Genomic DNA, 26,502 nt, shown 5'->3' on the forward strand with positions numbered 1-26,502 from the left:
TCGGGAATCAGAATTATGGTATCTCCCTCATGCACTACTCAGATTGGAGCTTATATACCAGCTTTGTGAGAGGGTGAAAGCAGCAGAAAGGTTGAAACTGAAGAGCCAGTAGGCAGGTGAGGGTCCAGAAAAGAAGAAAGAAGGGGTAGGTGTAAGCATATTTGGAATTTTGCTCTTTGTGGCTTTGATCCTTGAAACACTGAAGTCACTCGTACGTAGAGGTTTGCCTATCAGATGCTTATAAATATCAGCAAGGGAGTAGAAAAACCTTTATAAAAACTTAAAACCAAAAATCAGGACATACAATCTATCCTCAACTTCTATTAATTTTAAAAAATTCAAGTCAATAGTGCCCCTTCTAAAGTATTCCTTCACGTTTCATTCATGACAAGCCAAGTTTATGAGGCAGGGCCGCAGCTGTTGTAAATGATCAGAGCTCCATTGAAGTCATTGGGCCTATGACAATTTTCACCAACTGAAGATCTGCCCCTAGATCTTTTAAAGTGCTGATAGACACCGGGGGGGGGGGGGGAATCTCTGAAGGACTTCCAGATCAAATTCCTGCCCTTTGCTTGGTTTACAGATAAAAAGATTGTTTTCCTTGCTGCTACTTCTGCAAACTTAAACTGGGCTGTGAATGTCAGGCTGTGTTCTCTATGGCTTGCTGATCAACATCACTAATAAAGATTCTGCAACTGGAACTTAGTTAGCAATTGCATAGCTGGTGCATAAGGCAGGATGGAATCCAACTCTCTTTCCCAACTCACTTTCTCTGCTGTGTTAATGGGAGTATAACGCTGCAGTAAGCAGATAGGACTCTGTGAGAGAGGCTATACAGAAATGGTACTTTCTGATTATTCCTGCACTTTAGTAAGCTTCTGTTGTAGGACATTGTTATTCCTTTTTGACCTAACCAGCTAGCCAATTTTGAGAGTTCTGAGGCTTGTTCTCCTGAGGAGGAGAAATTGAAGATTGAGGCAATCACATTTATTTACAAAGGCTGTATACAGTCCTGATTCCCTGAACACAGAAGGCATCAAACCACAGCGGACAGTTTCTTTGCTCACAGCTCCTGCCAGCACTTAGCCTAATAGTTCTCACTCAACCTTTTCTCAATATCATCAGTGCTTCTGTGGCAGTAGCTTTCTGCTATTTCTCTCATAGAGACACACACCTCTATCAAAAAAAAACCCAGAGAATCCCCTCCACCCACATAGCTCTATTTCTGGCAAGCCTTGGGTGTCCTTGTGTTTTGGATGAAGGCTCCTAATGCTTCAGTGATCCAGTTCCATAATAATAATAGAAGTACTTCGCTCTTATAGAGCATCAGTAGATCTCAAAGTGCTTTTCAAATTACTGCCATTTTACAAAAGGGGATACTGAGGCACAGAAAGGGACCATGACTTGCCCAAGGTTATCCTGCAGGCCAGTGGCAAGGATAGGAATTGAATCTAGGTCTCCTGAATCCATAAAGGAACTTAATTGTTTCTTACATTTATCCCATATGAAGGATGGTTGTAAACTCCTTCCCCCCACCCACCCAGTTTCAATGAGGTTTAATCCAACCTAGCACAATGTTATCAGGTAAAAATTTCAGGTAACACATAAAATCTTAATTGGATTTTTGTTTTTTCCTTAGACCATATGTTCTAACATGCTGAAACAAAGAATTTATTAACAGCATCATGAAAATAATTCTTTGTTTTATTCATAGCTCTCCCAAGAGGTTTATCTCTGTAGAATCTTATGTTTGCTACATTCCTGATGCTTAGGTAGCAAAAGCATCGAGAAAGCTGCTGCAGTGGGCAGCTGGGGATTCCCATGATGTAAGAGAATCGCTGGTATTGTGCAGTCAGCCATGTTGGCTCTATGCCAGCCCCTCTGGACTAGGTGGAGGGCCAGAGTGCGGGAATGGTTAAAAAGATGGGGCTGAAGCATGCTGTACCCAGTAATCCTCATTAGTTTTGGGGAGGGAAGAGAAGGGCAGCATTGCAAACAATGATAGAGCAGCCCTTAAGCTGCCCTGAATTGTGCCAGAGGCTAGTTTGGCCCTGGGCAGCCAGAGGATTGTTAGAAAGGTGGGTAGGAGAACAGTTTGCCTTTTCCTTCTTTTCAGCTGTGCTGAGCTCTCCTCCAACATAGCTGAAGATTTATCCCAGACACACCTGTATGTATCAAACACTGTGGCAAAAGTTCAAAATGGTTGTGTAAATTAACTCTGTAATGAATTTGTGGAGGTTACTAACTCAGCTGCTGTCTGCATGCAAAAATCCTTATGACTACTAATGCTTAATGTTTTCCAGTTCAGTGCCATTTCCACTACTAGCTGAAAGTGTTGATTGGAGGGTTAAAATGATTTGAGAGTTAGATTGCACTTTTCATATCAAATTGGAAAGCTGAAGATTCCAAACAATATTTTTAAAAGTTCTAGGGATCTAAAAACCAAAGCGATCCAATCCAGCCACTCAATCCAGCCAAGCCAATCCATATAAGATAATTAATAAGATGCAGTCCTATAAAGCTTTAAAGAAAGAGCCTTTCAATTTCACACACTAAACTGTAATCATGATGAGAGAAGACCAACTAGATCGCAGGCCCTGGTTCTCATGGGAGACTTTAATCACCCTGATATCTGCTGGGAGAGCAATACAGCGGTGCACAGACAATCCAGGAAGTTTTTGGAAAGTGTAGGGGACAATTTTCTTGTGCAAGTGCTGGAGGAACCAACTAGGGGCAGAGTTCTTCTTGACCTGCTGCTCACAAACAGAGAAGAGTTAGTAGGGGAAGCAAAAGTAGATGGGAACTTGGGAGGCAGTGACCATGAGATGGTCAAGTTCAGGATCTTGACACAAGGAAGAAAGGAGAGCAGCAGAATACAGACCCTGGACTTCAGAAAAGCAGACTTTGACTCCTTCAGGGAGCTGATGGGCAGGATCCCCTGGAAAAATAACATGAGGGGGAAAGGAGTCCAGAAGAGCTGGCTGTATTTTAAAGAATCCTTATTGAGGTTGCAGGAAAAAACCATCCCGATGTGTAGGAAGAATAGTAAATATGGCAGGCGACCAGCTTGGCTTAACAGTGAAATCCTTGATGATCTTAAACACAAAAAAGAAGCTTACAAGAAGTGGAAGCTTGGACAAATGACCAGGAGGAGCATAAAAATATTGCTCAGGCATGCAGGAGTGAAATCAGGAAGACCAAATCACACCAGCAGACCCTCCGCAGGCATGTCACTGAAGGCAACATGCCTGCCGCCCTCCCGGTGACCGGCAGAGCGCCCCCCCGCAACATGCCGCCCCAAGCACGTGCCTGGAGTGTGCTGGGGCCTGGAGCCGCCCCTGTGGAGGATGGCGTGGACTGCACTCTCAGCAAGTTTGCAGATGACTCTAAACCTGGAGGAGTGGTAGATACACTGGAGGGTAGGAATAGGATACAGGGGGACCTAAACAAATTAGAGGACTGGGCCAAAAGAATCCTAATGAGGTTCAACAAAGACAAGTGCAGAGTCCTGCACTTAGGACGGAAGAATCCCATTCACAGTTACAGACTAGGGACCAAATGGCTAGGAAGCAGTTCTGCAGAAAAGGACCTACGGGTTACAGTGGACGAGAAGCTGGATATGAGTCAACAGCGTGCCCTTGTTGCCAAGAAGGCTAATGGCATTTTGGGCTATCTAAGTAGGGGCATTGCCAGCAGATCGAGGAATGTGATCATTCTCCTCTATTTGACATTGGTTAGGCCTCATCTGGAGTACTGTGTCCAGTTTTGGGCCCCACTCTACAAGAAGGATGTGGAAAAATTGGAAAGAGTCCAGCGGAGGGCAACAAAAATGATTAGGGGGCTGGAGCACATGACTTATGAGGAGAGGCTGAGGGAACTGGTATTGCTTAGTCTACAGAAGAGAACAATGAGGTGGGATTTGATAGCTGCTTTCAATTACCTGAAAGGGGGTTCCAAAGAGGATGGATCTAGATTGTTCTCAGTGGCAGCAGATGACAGAACAAGGAGTAATGGTCTCAAGTTGCAGTGGGGAAGGTTTAGGTTGGATATTAGGAAAAACTTTTTCACTCAGAGAGTGGTGAAACACCGTAATAGGTTACCTAGGAAGATGGTAGAATCTCCTTCCTTAGAGGTTTTTAAGGTCAGTCTTGACAAAGCTTTGGCTGGGATGATTTAGTTGAGAATTGGTCCTGCCTTGAGCAGGGGGTTGGACTAGATGACCTCCTGAGGTCCCTTCCAACCCTGATATTCTATGACTCTATGAGTCTATGATAACTCATTGTGCATGTGCCCAACAATTCACTGAGGGGAGGAAAACAAATAGCTAATCTTTCACTCTGGAACAAATGTGGTGCACAGAGCATCTGTTTTATAACAAAACATGTTTTTTGCCAAAGCCTTTGGATAGGGTCCATTACAAGGAGATATTAAGGAAACTACAATAAAGTCCTGTCTATGCACAAGCTTGCACTGGTTCAGCTACACTAATGCAAATCCCTGTGTGGACATACATTGCTTTAAAAATGCTGTTAACTAAACTGATATAAATCAGGTTTTTAATCAGCTGAGGTGCGTCCACATACAGTGTTGCACTTGTTTGAACTAAACCAGTTTTAAAATAACACCTTTAGTTAGTGCACTTTTGTCAGCTGATTCAGGGAAGTCTCTTCACCGCTTGGTGCCTCAGTTTCCCCATCCATAAGATGGGAATGATGATACTAACCATCTTTGTGTTGTCTTGATGACAAGAGCTGTAAGAAGAATCATTATTATTATTTATTTGTGTGTCAATCAGGCCAAAGTGGTCATATAATGAGAGGTGATCTTTCATGGATTGAAGTGCCCTGAATGATTATTCATTATTAATATTAGTTTTGAATTTAAATACACGGATGCTTTTTTCATTATCTTGCCAATGTTACAGGTGGCTAAATAGTATTCAGCAAATAATCGATTCAATTAATGTTTCCTGTTAATTGTCCAGTTAGTATTCACAAATCATTTCCCACCCCAGGTCCAGTTATTGGGCCAGTTACAGTCATGAATTAGAAACTAGTTATGAGTGAGGGCTCTGGGTTGTAATACACTGTTTTGTATCAGGAGTCTCTGCTATCTGTTAAGTATATTAAGAAATGAGTATTAGCAATTACTTTTAAAATAATTTGTCAGATGTGTGATAATATTGTGAAGATACTTAGGGTGAAATCCTGCGCCTACTGAAGTTAATGATAGTACATTTTCATCCTGACCTCTGATTTTTGTATGAATAATTTCATGTATGCATGTGGCATTTTGTGAGCACAAAATTAGAGGTCAGTGTTTTAAATGTTTTTCACCGTGTGAGGTGTTGGACACCCTAAGTTTGTTGACTTTTAGAGAAGGAACCTTCAGCAAGTCCCATCTCGTTTCCTAGGCTTTTCACAAGGAGTTGAATATAGAAGCATTAGGGTGTTAAGAAGAATTGGATTTAGTCCTACATTCTGGTGCGTTGTAAGTCTCTTTTGGACTGACACTGTTTGTTGTATGCTGGCTTTTTTAGTATACAGTCATCTAGGATGGCTCCATAATCATCCCAATAAATAAATGATTAAACAAACTGATAGACTGGCGTAGCTTTTCCTACAATGTTCTTTTTTTAAAATATATGTTGCTATTTTTATGTTGCAAGTAGCTACACTATGTTTGCAGCAGCCAGCATCGCTGCACAGCAGAGAATTTTGTATGTAGTTTAACATCAAGAAAATATAAATCTCTTGAAAATAAGAGATGTGGGTGTTGAGCCAACATAATCTGTGTGGGTGTTGTTGCGCCGCCCCCAGTCCTGGCTAAACAAGGACAGCTATTTGTTTGCAGCAAATATTTCATTTGATGTTTCATAGTGGCAGTTTAATACTACCAGGATTGGCATCAAAGTTTGACTATTGTCTCTACGTGATGTCACTATAGCCAAAGAAGGAATAAGACTGTTGTACAATTTAGTTCCTTTTTATGTGAAATAATATCCTCCGTATAGTGCAGGCTGCAAACTAAATGTAATTTTCCTTCTAAGATTTGAAATGTATCTTATCAAAGTCACAGTCTGCCAGTGTTGAAGCATAGGCCTAGCCATACAAATGAGAGCAGCAGCATACATTTGAAAACCCAAAGGGCATTCTTCTTAAACTTTTGATGGGAACATGATAACTATTACATTTTCCCTGTACGTTCAGTGTACGTTCAGTTGTTGACAGTGAATCTGGTGAGAAATGTTTATTATACCTCCCAAAACTACTTGCATTGTGTCAGATTTGCTTGGATAAGAGAAGAACAACATAATCAGTTAAAATGAAATAACGCAGTTTTTGAATTCTGCTTTGGGAAATCATTTAATATAAAAATGACAATATGAAGATGTCTCTCAAAGATGTACTGATTCCTTGGTCGTGCAAATGGAAAAGAAAAATAATATAATTGAATAGGCCATAAATTACCAGTGTGTCTTGTATCTGAAAAGGAGACCTAAGACCTAAATAGTCTTAAGGCAGCAATCTAGGTTTTGGCAGCTTTCAGGCTCCAAAAAGTAATTCTACCCAGGAACTGAGTGAGCATGAAGACTGAGCTACTTTCTTAATGCAAGAATTAGTCCCTCTGGAAAAAGGACTTTCAACCTCACCCACAGTGTAGACCTCATCTTCCTAGAGACTGCAATGTGGACCGTCTCATTTGCAATCATGAAAATCATTGCCCCACAACTGAAATTGTAGAACATCCCAGTAGCAAGTACAAACACACAAAATACAGTGTTGGTGTATTATTAGCTATTGAGCATCTGGATACAAGGAAGGAAGGTAGCAGTGTGTGCCGAGCCAACTCTCTCTGAGGACAACCAGCATCTGTTCCATAGACCATCAGTGGCCCGTGGACCACACTTTGAGAACAGCTGCTCTAAAAAAAGGATTGAGGTACACTGATGACCAGAAGGGGATATCTGAAGGCGCTTCTACACATACTACACCTACGGATTTCATTTTCCACGGCTGCCAGTGTGGCAACTGCCACAAATAATGCATGTGCTGTTTTTAAAGTTTACACCAAAGGAAAGGTGTTTTTGTCACCTAGTTAATCTTTAATTTTAGTACAATGCATGGCCATGTGGGCTTTATGAAAATGGGCACCTACTTCTCTTTAAATGGTTTATTCTCTATCATTTTATTTAGTATTTATATAGCACCATAAGTCTGCATGGCACTGGAGAGAAATTAAAAAGTTCTGCTTCTGCTCTGAGTTACACAGGGGAAAATCTGAAGGAACACCATAGAAATCAGTGGATTTACATCTGTGGAGGCAAAAATAGAATCCGACCCATTGTCCCTACCTCAGAGAGCTTACAGTCTGTTAGACATATGCAGAAAGGTTGTTGTCTATGCAGACTGTGAAGAACTTCAAAAAGATCTCACAAAACTAAGTGATTGGGCAACAAAATGGCAAATGAAATTTAAGGTGGATAAATATAAAGTAATGCATATTGGAAAAAATAATCCCAACTATACATACAATATGATGGGGATTAATTTAGCTACAACTAATTAGGAAAAAGATCATGGCGTCATTGTGGATAGTTCTCTGAAGATGTCCACACAGTGTGCAGAAGCGGTCAAAAAAGCAAACAGAGTGTTAGGAATCATTAAAAAGGGGACAGAGAATAAGATGGAGAATATATTATTCCCCTTATATAAATCGATGGTATGTCCTCATCTTGAATACTGCGTACAGATGTGGTCGCCTCATCTCAAGAAAAGATATACTGGCACTAGAAATGGTTTAGAGAAGGGCAACTAAAATGATTAGGGGTTTGGAGAGGGTCCCATATGAGGAGAGATTAAAGAGGCTAGGACTTTTCAGCTTGGAAAAAGGGTGACTAAAGGGGGATATGATAGAAGTATATAAAATTATGAGTGATGTGGAGACAGTAGGTAAGGAAAAGTTATTTACTTATTCCTATAATAAAAGATCTAGGGGTCACCACAGGAAATTAATGGGCAGCAGGTTTAAAACAAATAAAAGGAAGTTCTTCACACCATGCACAGTCAACTTGTGGAACTCCTTGCCTGAGGAGGTTGTGAAGGCTAGGACTATAACAGCGTTTAAAAGAGAACTGGATAAATTCATGGAGGTTAAATCCATTAATGGCTATTAATCATGATGGGTAAGGAATGGTGTCCCTAGACTGTTTGTTTGTCACAGGGTGGAGATGGATGGCAGGAGAGATATCACTTGATCATTACCTGCAGGACCAGCGCTAGGGTTCCTCGTGCCCTAGGCGCACGGCCATTTCGCCGCTCCCCGCGCTGATCCCGCGGTTCCGGTGGAGCTGCCGCAGTCGTGCCTGCGGGCGGTCCACCGGAGCCACACGAGCAGCCGACCATCCACAGGCACGACTGCAGCAGCTCCACCGGAGCTGCAGACCAACGGACCCTCCGCAGGCATGACTGCGGCAGGTCAACCAGAGCTGCCTGCCGCCCCCTCCGGCAAAATGCCGCCCCCTGAATAATCCTGGCACCCTAGGTGCTTGCATAGGCTGCCTAAACGGTAGCGCCGGCCCTGATTACCTGTTAGGTTCACTCCCTCTGGAGCACCTGGCATTCGCCACTGTCGTTAGACAGGATACTGGGCTAAATGGACCTTTGGTCTGACCCATTACGGCCATTCTTATGTTCTTATGTCAACAGATGAAGGCAGGGCAGGAAAGAGAGGAATAAGCACTATAGCAAGTCAGATGCTGAAATGTGATGGACATTTAAGGGATGATTCTGCTGCTGTCTGAAACTTGGAGCTCATTTTTTACCTATTTCCCAAGTTGCATCCCATGCTCTTCCCATTCTTCTTGCCTCACTGCTCCCTTTCCCTCCTCTTCTTCCTCATGTCTTTATAGCTGTGCTCTCCCTGCATCCTTTCTGTCCTGCAAAATCCTTTTTCAAACCCACTCCTTTTAGTTAGCTTTCCACTGCTAGTGCCTACTCCCCCACTAACTTTCCACTGAACAGCCCCAGCACTGTTTGTTCCACTTTTGCCTTACCTCCCTCTAAAATTCCAAAACCAAACAGAAAATAATCACTAATGACTGCACAGACACAGAACCTTGAAAGTGGGGACAAGGAGTTTCAATTTGACACTGATAAAAACTGAGCCACTCAAATGATTTAAAGGGCTGGGGTTACAAGATCAGCCTGGCAGGAAAGGATGATCATTCTAGCCAACATGCTGCAGATAAAACAGAGGGAAGAGGGGAAGGGTCAGGGATTCCAAAAGGCAGGTGGTGTACATCAGGGGTGAGGGAGAAGGAATGAGATTGCTGTCAACTACATGTGAGCAGAGAAAGAAAGAGAGGAGCAAAAAATTACTGTAAATTGTGAGCTTGAATGATTGAGAAAAGAGCAGAGATTCCAATGGTGGTGAGAAAAAGAGGCATTACAGGAGATGTGATGAGTTCAGATTTTGCCATGTACAGTTTGTGGAAGTACCAAGATATCAAGACAGGAGAGATGCCAGAAAGAGGAGAAGAGATGGGAGCCTAGTCAGAGAGAAAGAGATCAGAATGGAGTGGCAGATTTGAATATCTCTAGAAGTGCTGGAGGAGTGCATGAGGCTGTTCAGAAGAAAAACTTGGCTGAGTACAGAATCCTGGAAATCATCAACTAATAAGGGCAAGTAGGAGATAGAAGATCCACTGAATGAATACATATCCATGAAGTAGGAGAACCATGAAGTTATGGAAAGTGAAGAAAGGAGGAGGATCTTAAGGAGATGTGGGTGTTAAAAACATGATGTTAAAGACACCTGAGAAATGAAGAATACTTCAACTTTACTTAGCATTTTTCATCTACATAGCTCACAAGCTTTATTGAGGACAGGGGCTGTCATAAACAGATAGCTAAGGGTTAATGTCTCTTTCACCTGGAAAGAAGTAACCTGAAACACCTGACCAGAGGACCAATCAGGAAACAAGACTTTTTCAAATCTCGGGGGAGGGAAGTTTGTGTCTGAGTCCTTTGTCTGGTATCTGTCCCTCTTGGCTATGGGAAGGATTTCTCTATTTCCTGCTTTCTAATCTTCTGTTTCCCAGTTGTAAGTACAAAAAGAAAGGTTTGTTTTTTTGTAGTTACATGTGTGTAGTTGCTGGAGTGCTTTGAATTGTATTCTTTTTGAATAAGGCTGTTTATTCATATTTCTTTTAAGCAATTGACCCTGTATTTGTCACCTTAATACAGAGAGACCATTTTTTATGTATTTTTCTTTCTTTTTACATAAAGCTTTCTTTTTAAGACCTGTTGGAGTTTTTCTTTAGTGGGGAACTCCAGGGAATCGAGTCTGTGCTCACCAGGGAATTGGTGGGAGGAAGAAGTCAGGGGGAAATCTGTGTGTGTTAGATTTACTAGCCTGACTTTGCATTCCCTCTGGGTGAGGGGGGAAGAGAGATTAGCTCTCGGTACTTCTGTTTTCCAAGGCTGAAAACGGGGAGGGTGGAATCCCTCTGTTTAGATTCACAGAGCTTGTTTCTGTGTATCTCTCCAGGAACACCCGGAGGGGGGAAGGGAAAAGGTTTATTTCCCTTTGTTGTGAGACTCAAGGGATTTGGGTCCTGGGGTCCCCAGGGAAGGTTTGGGGGGACCAGAGTGCCCCAAAACACTCTAATTTTTTGGGTGGTGGCAGCTTTACCAGGTCCAAGCTGGTAACTAAGCTTGGAGGTTTTCATGCTAACCCCCATATTTTGGACGCTAAGGTCCAAATCTGGGACTAGGTTATGACATGGTGGCAGAGATGGGATAGATAGAATCCAGAAGCCAGTAGGAATATTATATTTTTCTTTTCTCTGCTAGGGGCTTTTAAGCAAAAACAGTTTTATTTTAAAAGGAACCAGAGAGAATTTTTTTTTCTCTGCTCTCTCTTGCAGTTGTGGCTTGCATATTAAGCAAGGAACCATTAAGGAGCTATTATGGGTCTTTTGTCAGACAATAGCACTCCCATTAGGGGGCAATTACCAGCACTATACACATGCAAATAAAGTGGTTTTTCTGGTTTACTTTACATTTAAAAGATTAGCTAGAGGAAGAAAGGGAAAAAGGCAATGTTGCTAGGCAGACCCCAAGAGGCAACAGAGAACCTGCAGTTCAGACAACAAACACCAGAGGAAACTCCAACACAAGAAAACAGAAACCATGACTTCCAAGGAAAAAAGGGAGGCAGAAGAACAATTCAAAGAAGCTGAACACAGGCGACAACTGAAAATAAAACAAAAAGAGATGGAACTAAGAAAAAGAAAAAGAGAGGCAGCCTACCAAAGAGAACAAGCAGCCAGAGAGGCGGCCTACAAAAGAGAGCAAGAAGCCAAAGATGCAGACCACCAAAAACAGCTGGAACTCCAGAGGGAAGCCCACCGACAGGCCATGGAATTAGAAAAGGCTAAGCAAAACACAGCCAACCCTAACAACCCTGCACCAATGATTGTTCCACAGCACAGGAAATTTCCCACCTACAAGGCAGGTGATGACACCGAGGCCTTCTTGGAAAATTTTGAAAGAACCTGTCTTGGGTACAGCATCCCTGAAGACCAGTACATGGTAGAATTGAGGCCACAGCTCAGTGGACCTTTAGCAGAGGTGGCAGCTGAAATGCCTAAGCAGCAGATGAACAACTATAAACTTTTTCAAACCAAGGCCAGATACAGAATGGGGATAACCCCGGATCATGCCCGTTGGCGTTTCAGAACCCAAAAGTGGAAACCAGATGTGTCATTTCCCAAACACGCCTACTATGTTGGGAAAAATTATGAGGCCTGGATATCAGGACACAATGTTAAATCCTTGGAAGAACCGCACCTCCTCATACAAATGGAGCAGTTCTTGGATGGTGTTCCAGAGGACATAACACGGTGGAAAACCCAAAAATCTTGCTGAGGCGGGGGAGATTGGAGCCAGATGGATGGAAGTGGCAGAAAGCAAAAAAGCTACTGTCAAGGGGAACGAATACCCCAGGGGGCACACCGACCATAAACCCTACAACCGAGGACAGCCAAAGACCCCACATACAACCCAAGTAAAGCCACAGATGCCCTATTCTTCCACCTCACCAGTCTCCAGTAACTCACCTCGACCCAGTGACCCATCAGATGGAAGATGCTTTAAGTGTAATGAACTGGGATATATCGAGGCCAACTGCCCAAAGACCGCCAACCGAGTGCAGTTCATTACACCACCATCACCCAAAAGATCCCCAGGCCCAGATGCCTCTCAAATACCCATGGAGCGAAGGGAAAATTTGAGAGTGGGCGGAAAGAAGGTTACTGCGTGGAGAGACACGGGGGCACAAGTGTCAGCTATCCACCAATCCTTCGTAGACCCCAAATTCATCAACCCAAAGGCCCAAGTGACAATTTACCCCTTCATGTCACAAGCTGTAGACTTGCCTACAGCTGAACTGCCTGTCCAGTACAAAGGCTGGTCAGGAATGTGGACTTTTGCAGTCTATGACAATTATCCTATCCCCATGCTACTGGGGGAAGACTTGGCCAACCAGGTGAAGCGGGCCAAGCGAGTGGGAATGGTTACACGTAGCCAAACCAGGCAAGCTTCCAGACCCATTCCTGTTCCTGAGCCATCCACAGGCGCCCGTCTGTGTTACCATAGACCCAGACAGAGGTAGTGGACCCGGATTCCATGCCAACCACTGAAACAGCCACAGCGCCTCCAGTCCCAGGCCCGGAACTGGAACAGCAACCAGCACCAGCAATTGCAACCACATCTTCAAACTCAACGCCAGTAGGCGCCAGCGAGCCAGAACTGGCAGAAGCAACAGACAGCCATACCCAAAAGGCTCAGCCAGAGCCTGAAATACCCTCAGGTGCACCAGCGGAGAGCGGTTCACCAGCAACGGAAACAACCCCATCACCTACATCGCTTCCAGAGGGACCAAGCCCAAGTCCACAGTCTGAGGAAGAACTGGTGACCCCAGCCTCAAGGGAACAGTTCCAGACTGAGCAGGAAGCAGATGACAGTCTTCAGAAAGCTTGGGCGGCGGCACGGAGCACCCCACCGCCTCTCAGCTCTTCTAATCGATTCCGGTTTGTTATAGACCAAGGACTTTTATACAAGGAGATTCTTTCTGGTGGACACCGGGAAGAATGGCCGCCGCAAAAACAGTTGGTGGTTCCAACTAAGTACCGGGGGAAGCTCTTAAGCTTAGCCCATGATCATCCCAGTGGCCATACTGGGGTGAACAGAACCAAGGACCGGTTGGGGAAGTCCTTCCACTGGGAGGGGATGGGCAAGGATGTTGCCAAGTATGTCCGGTCTTGTGAGGTATGCCAAAGAGTGGGAAAACCCCAAGACCAGGCCAAGGCCCCTCTCCAGCCACTCCCCATAATTGAGGTCCCATTTCAGCAAGTAACTGTGGATATTCTGGGTCCTTTCCCAAAAAAGACACCCAGAGGAAAGCAGTACGTACTGACTTTCGTGGACTTTGCTACCCGATGGCCGGAAGCAGTAGCTCTAGGCAACACCAGGGCTAACACTTTGTGCCTGGCCCTAACAGACATTTTTGCCAGGGTAGGTTGGCCCTCCGACATCCTTACAGATTCAGAATCTAATTTCCTGGCAGGAACCATGCAAAAACTGTGGGAAACTCATGGGGTGAACCACTTGGTTGCCACCCCGTACCACCATCAAACCAATGGCCTGGTGGAAAGGTTTAATGGAACTTTGGGGGCCATGATACGTAAATTCATCAACGAATACTCCAATAATTGGGACCTAGTGTTGCAGCAGTTGCTGTTTGCCTACAGGGCTGTACCACATCCCAGTTTAGGGTTTTCACCGTTTGAACTCTTGTATGGTCACGAGGTTAAGGGGCCATTACAGTTGGTGAAGCAGCAATGGGAGGGGTTTACGCCTTCTCCAGGAACTAACATTCTGGACTTTGTAAGCAACCTACAAAGCACCCTCCGACACTCTTTAGCCCTTGCTAAAGAAAACCTAAAAGATGCTCAGGAAGAGCAAAAGGCCTGGTATGACAAACATACCAGAGAATGTTCCTTCAAGGTAGGAGACCAGGTTATGGTCTTGAAGGTGCAACAGACCCATAAGATGGAAGCATCATGGGAAGGGCCATTCATGGTCCAAGAGCGCCTGGGAACTGTGAACTACCTCATAGCATTTCCCAATTCCTCACTAAAGCCCAGAGGGTACCATGTTAATTCTCTCAAGCCTTTCTATTCCAGAGACTTACAGGTTTGTCAGTTTACAGTCCAGGGAGATGATGCTGAGTGGCCTGATGGTGTCTACTATGAAGGGAAAAAAGATGGTGGCGTGGAGAGGTGAACCTCTCAACCACCCTGGAACGTCTGCAGCGGCGACAAATCAAGGAGCTGTGCAATAGCTTCGCCCCATTGTTCTCAGCCACCCCAGGATGGACTGAACGGGCATACCACTCCATTGACACACGTAATGCTCATCCCACTAGAACCCCACCCTACCGGGTGTCTCCTCATGCCCAAGCTGCTATAGAAAGGGAGATCCAGAACATGCTACAGATGGGTATAATCCGCTCATCTACCAGTGCATGGGCATCTCCAGTGGTTCTGGTACCCAAACCAGATGGGGAAATACGCTTTTGCGTGGACTACTGTAAGCTAAATGCAGTAACTCGTCCGGACAACTATCCAATGCCACGCACCGATAAGCTATTGAAGAAGTTGGGACGTGCCCAGTTCATCTCTACAATAGACTTAACCAAGGGGTACTGGCAAGTACCGCTAGATGAACCTGCCAAGGAGAGGTCAGCATTCGTCACCCATGCGGGGGTGTATGAATTTAATGTCCTTCCTTTCGGCCTTCGAAATGCACCTGCCACCTTCCAGAGGCTGGTAGATGGTCTACTAGCAGGACTGGGCAAATATGCAGTTGCCTACCTCGATGATGTGGCCATTTTTTCAGACTCCTGGCCCGAACACCTACTACACCTGGAAAAGGTCTTTGAGTGCATCAGGCAGGCCAGACTAACTGTTAAGGCCAAAAAGTGTCAAATAGGCCAAAACAGAGTGACTTACCTGGGGCACCAGGTGGGTCGAGGAACCATAAACCCCCTACAGGCCAAGGTGGATGCTATCCAAAGTGGCCTGTCCCAAGGTCAAAGAAACAGGTCCAAATCTGGGACTAGGTTATGACATGGTGTTCTTAAAATGTACAAGTCTGTTAGTTATATACTTAGTGGTATATGTAAAGGTGCATGTGTTGTATTAATCTGTTTATTTTAAAGGTCTAGGAGTAAATCGCCGCCAGTGAGCTTCCCCACTGTCTGCAATTTGGGGGGCGTGTCATAAACAGATAGCTAAGGGTTAATGTCTCTTTCACCTGGAAAGAAGTAACCTGAAACACCTGACCAGAGGACCAATCAGGAAACAAGACTTTTTTAAATCTGGGGGGAGGGAAGTTTGTGTCTGAGTCCTTTGTCTGGTATCTGTCCCTCTCGGCTATGGGAAGGATTTCTCTATTTCCTGCTTTCTAATCTTCTGTTTCCCAGTTGTAAGTACAAAAAGATAGGTTTGTTTTTTTGTAGTTACATGTGTGTAGTTGCTGGAGTGCTTTGAATTGTATTCTTTTTGAATAAGGCTGTTTATTCATATTTCTTTTAAGCAATTGACCCTGTATTTGTCACCTTAATACAGAGAGACCATTTTTTATGTATTTTTCTTTCTTTTTACATAAAGCTTTCTTTTTAAGACCTGTTGGAGTTTTTCTTTAATGGGGAACTCCAGGGAATTGAGTCTTTGCTCACCAGGGAATTGGTGGGAGAAAGAAGTCAGGGAGAAATCTGTGTGTGTTAGATTTACTAGCCTGACTTTGCATTCCCTCTGGGTGAGGGGGGAAGAGAGATTAGCTCTCGGTACTTCTGTTTTCCAAGGCTGAAAACGGGGAGGGTGGAATCCCTCTGTTTAGATTCACAGAGCTTGTTTCTGTGTATCTCTCCAGGAACACCCGGAGGGGGGAAGGGAAAAGGTTTATTTCCCTTTGTTGTGAGACTCAAGGGATTTGGGTCCTGGGGTCCCCAGGGAAGGTTTGGGGGGACCAGAGTGCCCCAAAACACTCTAATTTTTTGGGTGGTGGCAGCTTTACCAGGTCCAAGCTGGTAACTAAGCTTGGAGGTTTTCATGCTAACCCTCATATTTTGGACGCTAAGGTCCAAATCTGGGACTAGGTTATAACAGGGGCGGCTCTAGGTATTTTGCCACCCTAAGCATGGCAGGCAGGCTGCCTTCGGCGGCTTGCCTGAGGGAGGTCCCTGGTCCCGTGAATTCGGTGGCAACCTGCAGGAGGTCCGCCAAAGCCACGGGACCAGCGGACCCTCGGTAGGCACGCCGCCGAAAGCAGCCTGCCTGCTGCCCTCGCAGTGACTGGCAGAGCGCTCCTCGCGGCTTGCCGCCCCGAGCACGCACTTGGCGTGCTGGTGCCTGGAGCTGCCCCTGATTGCAGAGAATAAGTATCATTAGGCCCATTGCAGAGAGTAAGACTAAGGCACAGATCCTTGCCCAAGGTCACAGAATGGGACAGGAGAGTCACAGAGTTAGGAATAGAACCAGGTCTCCTGACTCCCAGTCCAGTTCCCCATCCACTAAACCATCCCTCCTCCCTTAGACCAGTGGTTCTGAACCTTTTTCTTTCTGAGGCCTCCAAAACATGCTATAAAGACTGCATGGCCCACCTGTGCCACAACAACTGTTTCTCTGCATATCCAGTAGATTAAAAACCAGGCCCAGCATTAGGGGATAGAAAGCAGGACAATTGCCCCGTGAAGCTAAGTTGCTCGGGCTTTGGCTTCAGGCCTAGGCAGTGGTGCTCAGGCTTCAGCTTTCTGTCCTGGGTCCCACTGAGTCTATTGCCAACCCTGCTCTCTGGTTTATTTTGGCAGAACCCCTGAAACCTGCTCACAGCCTCAGAGGGGCCCTGGCTGAGAATCACTGCCTTAGACTCAGAAAGTAAGTGGCTTTTGTTAAGGCCCTTTACTGTGGAGAGAGCAGGAATATGACAGGGGGAAGGGGAGATCAAGAAAACACTTGAATGAAAGGCAGAAGTTCTCTGGGAATAGATAGTCCATCTCAGGACCTTTGAAATGAAGCAAGCCCCAAGGAAGATGAAGGAGAGTGAAGTGAGGGCTAACTTATGCAAGGAAACAACATGTTGAAGACAAAGAAAAGGAGCCAGAGATGACTGATAAGAGAGAGGGAAGGAAAATGGCTGATTATGAGGGAGGAAGAATGGGCATGGGGTGGATGAAATCAGCTGAGGTTTAAGGTGGACAGAAGCAAAGATTTCAGAGTAAATTCTTATTTATTATTTGATTACAGTAGTTCCAAAGGCCTCTGTTGAAATTTCTAGACACGCTATAAACAAATAGTGAGAGATAATCCCTGCCCTGAGGAGCTTACAGTTTAAATAGGGAGACAATCAAAGGAGGGAGGGGTGGGCTACACAAGGAGGGGAAGAAAGGCTCACACAGTATTTGCACATAGAAAAATGTGCTGTAAACATTTTAGCAAGGCTGTGCAAGTAAAGAACAGGAAGGCTTACCTCCAGGGCAACTTCTCCACTTCTGTCTCGGTGAGGTACTTCATAAGCCTCAATTTGTTGTTTTGTGAGTCGGGCTAATCTTTCTGCCAGCTCTCTCCAGCATTTGCCAAGCTTGACAGCCGAAGTTAAAAGGACAGTGTCCTGGGTAAGACGTGCTACTAATCCTTGGCAATCTAACTTCAGAAGTGCCTGCAGTCACAATTTTTAGAATCAAGCTTGGTCAGTATTTGAGAGCAAATAATTATTGTTTGTTCCTGTAACTATCCAGTAGATCTTTTCAAACATTAAGGAAGGCTAAACCTTTTTAGGTTCTTTATAAAAAAGTAACTGTGTTTACACCTTTGGTACAAAAAGGGATTGCCAATATTTTTTATAGGACAGGTGCCCATAAGCTCAAGAAAAAAATTAAATTGACATCCCATTGCTTCTGCATTCCAGTGTCGGTTGAATTCTGCCAAGTTTGAGGATCCTGAAGGGAAAATAGCCTTCTCCAACATAAATATTTGGGACCTAAAATTTAGCTTCATGAACCTTAAAAATGAAATCAGAGCATTGGAATAATAAGGTGCGGTCCTTGTTCCATTTCTTTTCCAGAAAATCACTGATTACATTGGCCATAGCATTTTAATTTCATCCCTCCAAATACCTGATAATTTGCTGACTATGATTCCAACTTACAAGGACACAAAAAGGGAAAACAAAACATGTTATTTGGAACAAAGCAAATTAAAATGGTTCCAGTAGAAAAGTCCTGAAATGAATACATATTATATTTCTACTTTCTTATTGGCTTAGATTAGAGCTGGGTGGAAAAAAAACATTTTTTTTCTGCAGAAAATTTTCTATGGAAAATATCGACTGTTCAGTGAAATACCAAAAACCAAAATATTGCAGCCAAAAATTTAAGGTTTTGGTTTTCAGATGTTCAGTTTTTTGACAAGTATCAACATGTTCTGCAGAAAGCAGATACTTTTCAGGAAATTTTGTTTAACTAAAAACCCAAATTTTCTGTTAAAAAAGCAGTTTTGAGGGAAATTTTTCAATGGGATGCAGTCTGTGCGGCTGAATGAAACCCCTGATCTGTGCTGCCAGACCTTTTATGGGCAGGAGTAATTTGACACAAATAGTAATAGTGTTCATTGGTAGTTGCAAATTTCATATAGAATGATTATAGCTTTGGTTCTGGAGTCCTTACTCAGGCACAACTCCAATTTAAAGCACTGGGAGTTTTGCCTATGTCTGGATTTCAGGACTAATGCTCAGATTACTAAATAAAGCACCATTATGAATTTTGCACTTTACTGCTTTAATGTTCCTGCCTCTATAAATAACTTTGTATGTTCCTTGTTGCATTGAATGGTGTAGGGAAGGGGAATCTCACAAGTTACATATGAAGGACCAAATCCCGAATCCCCAGACCAAAGTACAAAAAAATGAGGGTCTGGGGGAATGGAAACCTCCTTTTTCCTCCCACCTCAAAAAGCATCGACATAACTGACCCAAAACTGCCACCTCACTCTCAGGCTTCAAGTAGCATCCAGCCCTCCTTCTCACAGGGTTTTCTGGACAGCTTATCAGCATATTAACAAAATAACTTGCCATATTGCTGCCCCTCCTGCTCACATCGCCTATTAAATGCTCCTGTACATTGCTGTGGAGACAGCTATAGCAGAACATTGTTCCATAGGGAGCTAGTGGTTGGTCCATCCCTCTTTCTCCTGACCTTTGCTCAGACTTCTCTCTTCCTCACATAGCAGAACTGACAGTGTTACGACAGTTTTGTGCCCTCTTTGGAAGAGAGGAGTCATAGGTTTTGTCCAGAGTTCCTAAATCCATCACATTAGATTTAGGAAATTCTAAGTTGTGCTACGCTGGTGCATACCACAGTAAACTCCTCTGAAGTCAGTACAATGGAAAGCAGAGTTTGGCCCAGTATGCCTAATCTGTAAACTTTTTGGCTAGCTGGATAGGTCTAACCTATTGCTCAAAATACAAATGCAATTTTTACATATGCTTCATTGAGCAGCACTGGACCCTGTCTGTTGAAGAACTGGGATTCATCTCATTTTAAACATTAAAAAGACCTTCCCATAAGTGGCATGGGTGATTTTATATTTGCAGCTGTAGCTTTTATAAAGGCAGCAAGCCAAATTGGCATTTCAGAACTGGAAATTGTACACCATTCACAGATAGGATATCTCCTTAGTCCTCCAATGTTTTTTCCTGGCACCTGTATATATCCCCTGTTTTATAAGGAGGTCTTCACACAGCTCTGTCTCCATTTGCTAGGTTGGCTAGTTTCCCCTTTAACTCTTCTTGAATAAAGAGAAACATAAGTGAACCCAATTCATTTTTATATCACCTCCTGGGATGTTATGAACTTTACTCAGTTTGCAAGTGGCCACTGCTGCCTTGCCTTTGGGTGGTGTATTTATTGCAAGGCCACCTGGGGGGGGCAAGTGGGGCAATTTGCCCCAGACCCCACAGGGGCCCTACGAGCCCTGGCCCAGAGGTGGTCTGGGTCTTTGGCGGCATTTTGGCTGTGGGGGGCCCTTCAGTGCTGCCAAAGACGCAGAATGACTGAAAGGCGCCCCCCCACCAAAATGCCGCCGAAGACCCAGACCGTCGCTGGGTGAGTACAAGCACCGCAACTCCCCCGCTTTGCCCCAGGCCCCCTGAATCCTCTGAGCAGCCCTGATTTATTGAGGTCCTTTGGAATGCTGACTTTTCAAAGGGAATGGATTAGTTATGTCACATAGCACTCTTAGTGTGTCTGCAGTACGGGAGTGGCTAAGGGCATGTTTACATTGCAGTTAAGCACCCCGGCTGGCATGTTAGCTGATTCACACTTGCAGGGTTCAGGCTATGGAGCTGTTAATTGCAGGATAGACATTCGTGTTCAGGCTGAAGCTAAGACCCTGAAAAGGGGGAAGGCTTAATAGAAAAAACTCAGCTGTGAATTCATCAGAGAGCCATTATTATAACAAATATAAAACTTGGCTCTTTGCCATTCCTAAGTGAGCTTTGTCTGCTTATCAGTCTAAGGGCCCCAGGCAGTACCCTCCACTCCACTTTTTCTTGACTTAACAGAAACACTGTTGTGTATGTTCACATTTTCAGATGTAGGTTACATGAGGATTTTAAGGTTTGTAATTCAACCATTCACCTGAAAGGCTGAAGTACAGCAGTTCTTGAAGAAAAAATCACTGAATCCAGTAAGACTTGTTCAGCAAATTGGAAATCTTCCTCATGAAAATCTGAGCTTCTAAAAATAATTGTAATGACTTAACTGCCTTTCTTTAAGCAGCAACAACATGGATTATCAAGATGCGAGACATGGGTAGCTTTATGCAGAAAATCAAGTCTTCTATAAATGTACCATGCTTTCCTTGCCTTAAAAATTTAAAGGATTCTAAGCAGCTAGTTTATGATAGATTTAGGTTTGTAAAGAGATATAGAGCTTTCACTTGTAGGTCACTGGTTCAAATCCAGACTGGACTGATAGTTTAAAAAGTTCCCAATAAAGCAGTGTTTATAAAACACTACTTTTGTGATAGAAAGTGTAGGGTTTAAGGGTATTTTTTTCATAAAAAGTCATGATTTTTGTCATCCCAGCCAGATCACTACTGAGCAATACTCTAATTTTTACAAATTTGACCATATATGGGCTGGATTAATTAACTTAAATTTATGTGGTTTGTATTGAATATTGTATTAATTTATGTCGAGTATCTGCTCAAATTTTTTAACTTGGGTGCTTACAGTTTTCAGTTACTGTATTCATATTTGCAAAGATTCACAATACAGTACTAATGTAGTATCATATTTCATTACTTAAAATCATTACTGGCAAACAGTACTCATTTACTATCCATACAAAACAGATGAGTCCACTTGAGTAGTACTTACAACAATAAGCTCATAAAGAAACTGCCTTCTGGGTCTGTTAGCATGGCAATCTTCCTTCAATTTCTTCACCACATATGCAACTCTTTCTGATTCTTTATCTGCTGGTACCTCACTGAAATCATCCAATGACATATGTGAATATCCTAGCACATCAGCCAAAGCTTTCCAGTTGTAAACTCTCTCCGATACCGTGGAGAGGACTAAGGAATAGATATATGTCAATTTCTTAAAAGGCAGTGCAATTTGTTCCAAAAGATTTCTGGTTGGCAGCACACTATCAGTGATATCTATAGCTTGTTCTTTTAAAATCACTTTTACATTTTTACAGTGCACTAGACCAATCTTTCTTCGAACAACTCCCACATACCATTCTTTAATTTTAGTTTGTCCAATGGCTTTCACTTTATCTTCACCAAGAAATGCTATTGTGTCCCCTTTAAAATATTCGAGTAAATAGTCAATCTTATTTTGACGAAACACAGTTTTCAAGGCCACTCCGTAGCTGGTAATATTTAAAGTCTTATCTTGAAACTTGGGGTATTTAACTGTTGGTATCAGTAAAAAAGGAGCAGATTTGATCTCTTTGCGTTTCTGTAAACGATTTGGTTTACTTGTCATCCCACTTAACTTTGGAGCTGGATCAGGAGTTGTAATAGGGAACTGGGTCACTAGATTGTTGTTTGGGACTTTAATCTGAACTAGGAACGTGAACAAATGCATTTCCCCAGTTCCCAGTACAGAAAATGGAAACTGCTGGTTGACAACTTCCCCTGCTTTCAATTGCCCTTCTTTAATTTCTTTGCTTTGCTCTTCCACCTTCACTTCAAAATCAGGATCACAGGATATCAAAGAAACACTTAGATCTTGTGGCTTATCAAGTAAAAATGTATGCTTTCCCCACAGATTAAACACCACTGGTGGCATGCTCTTTCCACCCTTTTTAATGTCACAAACTGTGAGTTTTTCTGGAATGTAGTTATGACCAAAGACTGTAAAAACAGCAGTGAAAGAAGGATGAATATATTTGGGCCCATAAATTCCAATGGAGAGGTTTCTGTGGATGTATTCCCAAACAGATGTAGCCAGAGACTGAACTGGGTTCGCTTGTACTGCAACCACTATGTACATTACATGACTTAGGTCTGTCAACTTCACTTGTATGGTATCTTTGTAAATGTAGCAGTTGTGTAGCTTTTCAAAAGGACCTTCTTTGTTGAAACTATAAAAACCCATAATTTCAGTCATAACTTGACTGAAAGGATCCTTCTTCACTTCAGCTGCAATTTTCATTTCTAGTAAAATGGCTTCCATTGTGTTGAGGTTACTTAAAGTGAGTTCTATCAGTGGGCTCACAGTGCTTGAAAGATCATGATTAAGTGATGGGGGAGGGTTCAGAATAGCCCTTAAACCAACTTCTTGGAATTCCCCAGGTGATACATGACCCTTAGGGATGTGAACGGTGATATCCGAATCAGGTAGCTGCACTGAACCCCCTTCATGATTCAGTTTACAAACTACGTGAGTGTCTGTAGGTTGTGTTTGTGCCCATCCTGGACTATGACTCATCACATCCAAATCTAGACAAGATCGTGCCAGCTGTCGATGACTCAACCAAGCCATCTTGTAAGCTTCACGGTCATTTTGAAGCCATTCCATGTCTGCAGCTAAAATCTGGTCAGAGGGTGCTGTGGTGTCAGGATCAAATCTTTTGGCATCTACAATGTCCAAAAGCTCAGAGGCACTCTTAGATCTCCCAGATTTCCCTGCTGAAGCCTTTCTTAGGAGATGATCCATATCTAGCTCATCACCTGATGAAGCAAAAGAATCCCTGTTGTTTGAATCTCTGGAGAACAGATAGGGGTCTTCTTTTAAGATAGAAATGTTTTTATTGTTCTTGTCACTGTTACTTAACTGAGCTACATCATATACAAATGGGTTGGATGCGGACAGTTCATTCCGAAAAGGATTAGTCTTGGAAACAGTCTGAGCATGTTGTTTGAACGCCTCAGGCCAGTCAATGATTGAATCCAGTGTATTCTCTTCATCATCTGTTTTTTTAAAAAAAGAGAGAGAATTATTCCTATCCATACTCAAACCCTATTTATTGGACAAAATGGGCCAAATTCATCTTTGCAGTAAACCTGTTGATGTAGTTACAGTACACTAAGGCTAAATTTATCCCAAGTTAAAATTTGTATAGTGTGTAAGTCAGGTAGGGTCAGTTTATACCTTCATATTGCTTTTAAGGTTTTAAACATAACCAACAGAGTGTCAATAATGTATTAGTATTTAGATTAGGATTAAAGAAGAAATATTAACAAAAAAGCGCCAATAAATTAGTCCTTATAATAGGGCCTGATATTGCAAGATGTGGAGTATCTGCAGCATGCTGCTGAGCACCGGCAATTCCCAGTACTATTAATGGGAGTTGAGGATGCTGAGTTCCATCAAGAGCAGATCCTTAGACTGTTTATTCTAATGAATTTTGTCCACTAGGAAAGGCCATTGGCATTTTTTGCTAAGTGGCTTGCTGTGTGCAGAAATACAGTGGCTGACGCTTACATCTTGGAAACTACCACGTACACATTGTAGAAAAGATCATCCAACATTCAGGATTCCCTTTCTTCCTACACCTTAGACTACACCTTAGAAATGCTATTGTTAATTTCATTTGGTTTCAGTCTCAGACGAATTTGTTGATGTTTTCACTGTAACAGATCATAACTCTCACCAATATAGATTCAAGTACTCAGTTTAAATTTGGAATCAACTGAAGAGTGAATTTTTCATTTGATTATTTGTTTAGTGAAAAGAAGTAAAAAGGAGAAAAACTTTATTTCCTATATAGACAATATTTAAATACCCTTTTAGATTGAAATATGTATTGCAAGCAATAAAATCTATTTTACTACATTAATTTGTTATGGATGTGGGGGGACCCTTTTATGTAGAGCTCATATAAAACCAAAATCCAAATGTGCATGATGACAGCGTATGCTGACTAAAGACTCCATTGCACAAGATGCTAATCGCTCCCTGCAAGGAACTGGCTGAGTGATTTCAACTCCCTTTGCCTTATACAGGTTTTCTGCATGCAGAGAATAATATAAATAACAGCAGTGAAAGGGATTCTTCCTCCTTCCCATACACAGGCTGCCAGTAAAGCTCCTTTATGTTTATTTAAAAACCAATGAAATCAGCAGCTCAGCCTGGTTTTATTTATCTCTTTCAGCACACCCATGCCCCATCCTTAATGTTGTCCCTCCCTATAGGTTACTGTTTCATCCCTAAGGTTACTGTAATTCTTGCAAGTTGAGCAGTCATTATGCCAGTTTCACTCAGCATAGGAGAGGAGTGGGATAAGGTGATATGGAGCTGATTACAGCTTCCTGATCCTCAGGATGAGCTCTGACCCTAGTGGCACAGCCGGCACTTCCATTTAGGCAACCTAGGCAGTCGCCTAGGGTGCCAGGATTTGGGGGAGGGCGGCAATTCGGCGGCGGGGGGTCCTTCTGTGCTCTGGGTCGGCAGCGGCAATTCTGCAGTGGGTCCTTCACTCACTCCGGGACCCACAGCCGAAGTGCCCCGAAGACCAGGAGCGCAGAAGGACCCCCCTGCTGCAGAATTGCCGCCAACAACTGGGAGCCTGGAAGGACCCTCGACTAGGGTGCCAAAAACCCTGGCGCCACTCCTGCCTAGTGGTACTTACAGCTGCTGCTGGACAAATATCAAAATGGCACCACTGATGTAAGATCCTTAATAGATCCTATACTTCCTTTCTCTCTTCCCTGACATGCCCCCTGTAATGCTGGCAGTAATGCAGACCTAGATCTGGTACAATAATACCCAGCAGAGTTCCCCTACACCAAGGCATTGGAATTAGAATATGGCCCATTACGTTGCCTGAGTAGCGCAAAGGAAACATAATACAGAAAAGAAGCTGTCCTATTGTATTTAAGGCAACATATTTATGAGCAGAGTAGTTCTTGCTTGGATATTGATGCCAATGGGAGTTTTGCTTGAGTAGAGACTTGCAAGTGCATTGGCCCTTTGTAATGAATATTAACAGACCTGGCAACTCACAGCTTGTTGAAGGTTTTCTCTTGTCCAAGTCAGTCACAGTTCCCTCGGATCTACTCCGTGCTATCTCTCTAGTGAGAGAGGAAGCTGTTCTGCTAGCAGACATTTTTTTCCTCCTAGGAAATAATAGGGTATGTTAGTGAGTGTACAAGTTGAGAAAGGGGAAGCTACTGAAGAATACTTGAGCGCCAATCCTACAGTGTGACACGTGCGGGCAGACCCTGAGGTTTCCTCTTGGGTGCAGGGGTCTTCCTATGTGCATCACATTGCAGGATTGGTGCCTCAATATGTAAATTAAAAGTAAAAACACTATATTAAAGCTCCAATCCAGTAAAGCAGTTAGGTCCCATAGGTCATGTGTGTGCTTTGTTGAATTGGGGCTGATTGCCACACAAAAAAAATCCAATAACTTCAACTTCCTGTGTCTCTAAGGAAAAATATTTTAAAAATAAGCCTTTTATTGTTTGCATAACCATCCCAATCCCTGTTTGGAGATAGGGTTGAACAGAAAAATATTAAAAATGAAAATCCACATCTATCCATTCCCCTGACAGTTTCAGATAACCAACTTCCACCTGCTTGTGCTCAGCTGTTCTTTTTATGCATTTCTTTGGAGTGGACATCAGATCAGATTCTCCTCTTGCCTGGTTCAGTCAGGAAAAGGCAGGAGAGGGCTGCCTGGGAGTAACAGACCAACAGGGGATAACTGCCATTGACCAGGAGACTCTAGGAAGGAAAAGGCAGATGTGCAGCAAGAGGGGTTTGCTTTACTGGCTGATTTCCCCAAGCCAGAGAATCAAGGCTGGAAGGCTGAAGGCTAGAGAGCAGCAGAGGGAGTTGCCTGCTGACATATCTGACCTGGAGAGTGGAAGTAGAGGGACAGAGAGGGTTGTGAAGGCAGGGGAGCAGCAGAAAG

At 43.4% G+C, this 26,502-nt stretch overlaps 1 protein-coding gene across 3 annotated transcripts in view; it reads right to left on the minus strand.

Annotated features, from left to right (window-relative positions):
• Nucleotides 1-26,502, minus strand: part of MACC1 (MET transcriptional regulator MACC1) — a 54,261-nt gene that overhangs the window by 1,255 nt on the left and 26,504 nt on the right. For 2 of the 3 annotated variants that reach the window (XM_030549316.1, XM_030549315.1), the window contains 3 exons: nucleotides 25,578-25,702; nucleotides 21,507-23,554; nucleotides 17,598-17,786 (listed from right to left, as the gene is read on the minus strand). In XM_030549316.1, coding sequence (XP_030405176.1) covers nucleotides 17,598-17,786; nucleotides 21,507-23,554; nucleotides 25,578-25,692 — 2,352 coding nt within the window. In that variant the 5' untranslated portion in view covers nucleotides 25,693-25,702. The remainder of the gene's footprint in view (nucleotides 1-17,597; nucleotides 17,787-21,506; nucleotides 23,555-25,577; nucleotides 25,703-26,502) is intronic. The other variant, XM_030549317.1, reaches the window with a different exon arrangement.

The sequence above is a fragment of the Gopherus evgoodei genome, chromosome 2, assembly GCF_007399415.2.
Source record: "Gopherus evgoodei ecotype Sinaloan lineage chromosome 2, rGopEvg1_v1.p, whole genome shotgun sequence".
Taxonomy (NCBI): Eukaryota; Metazoa; Chordata; order Testudines; family Testudinidae; genus Gopherus; species Gopherus evgoodei.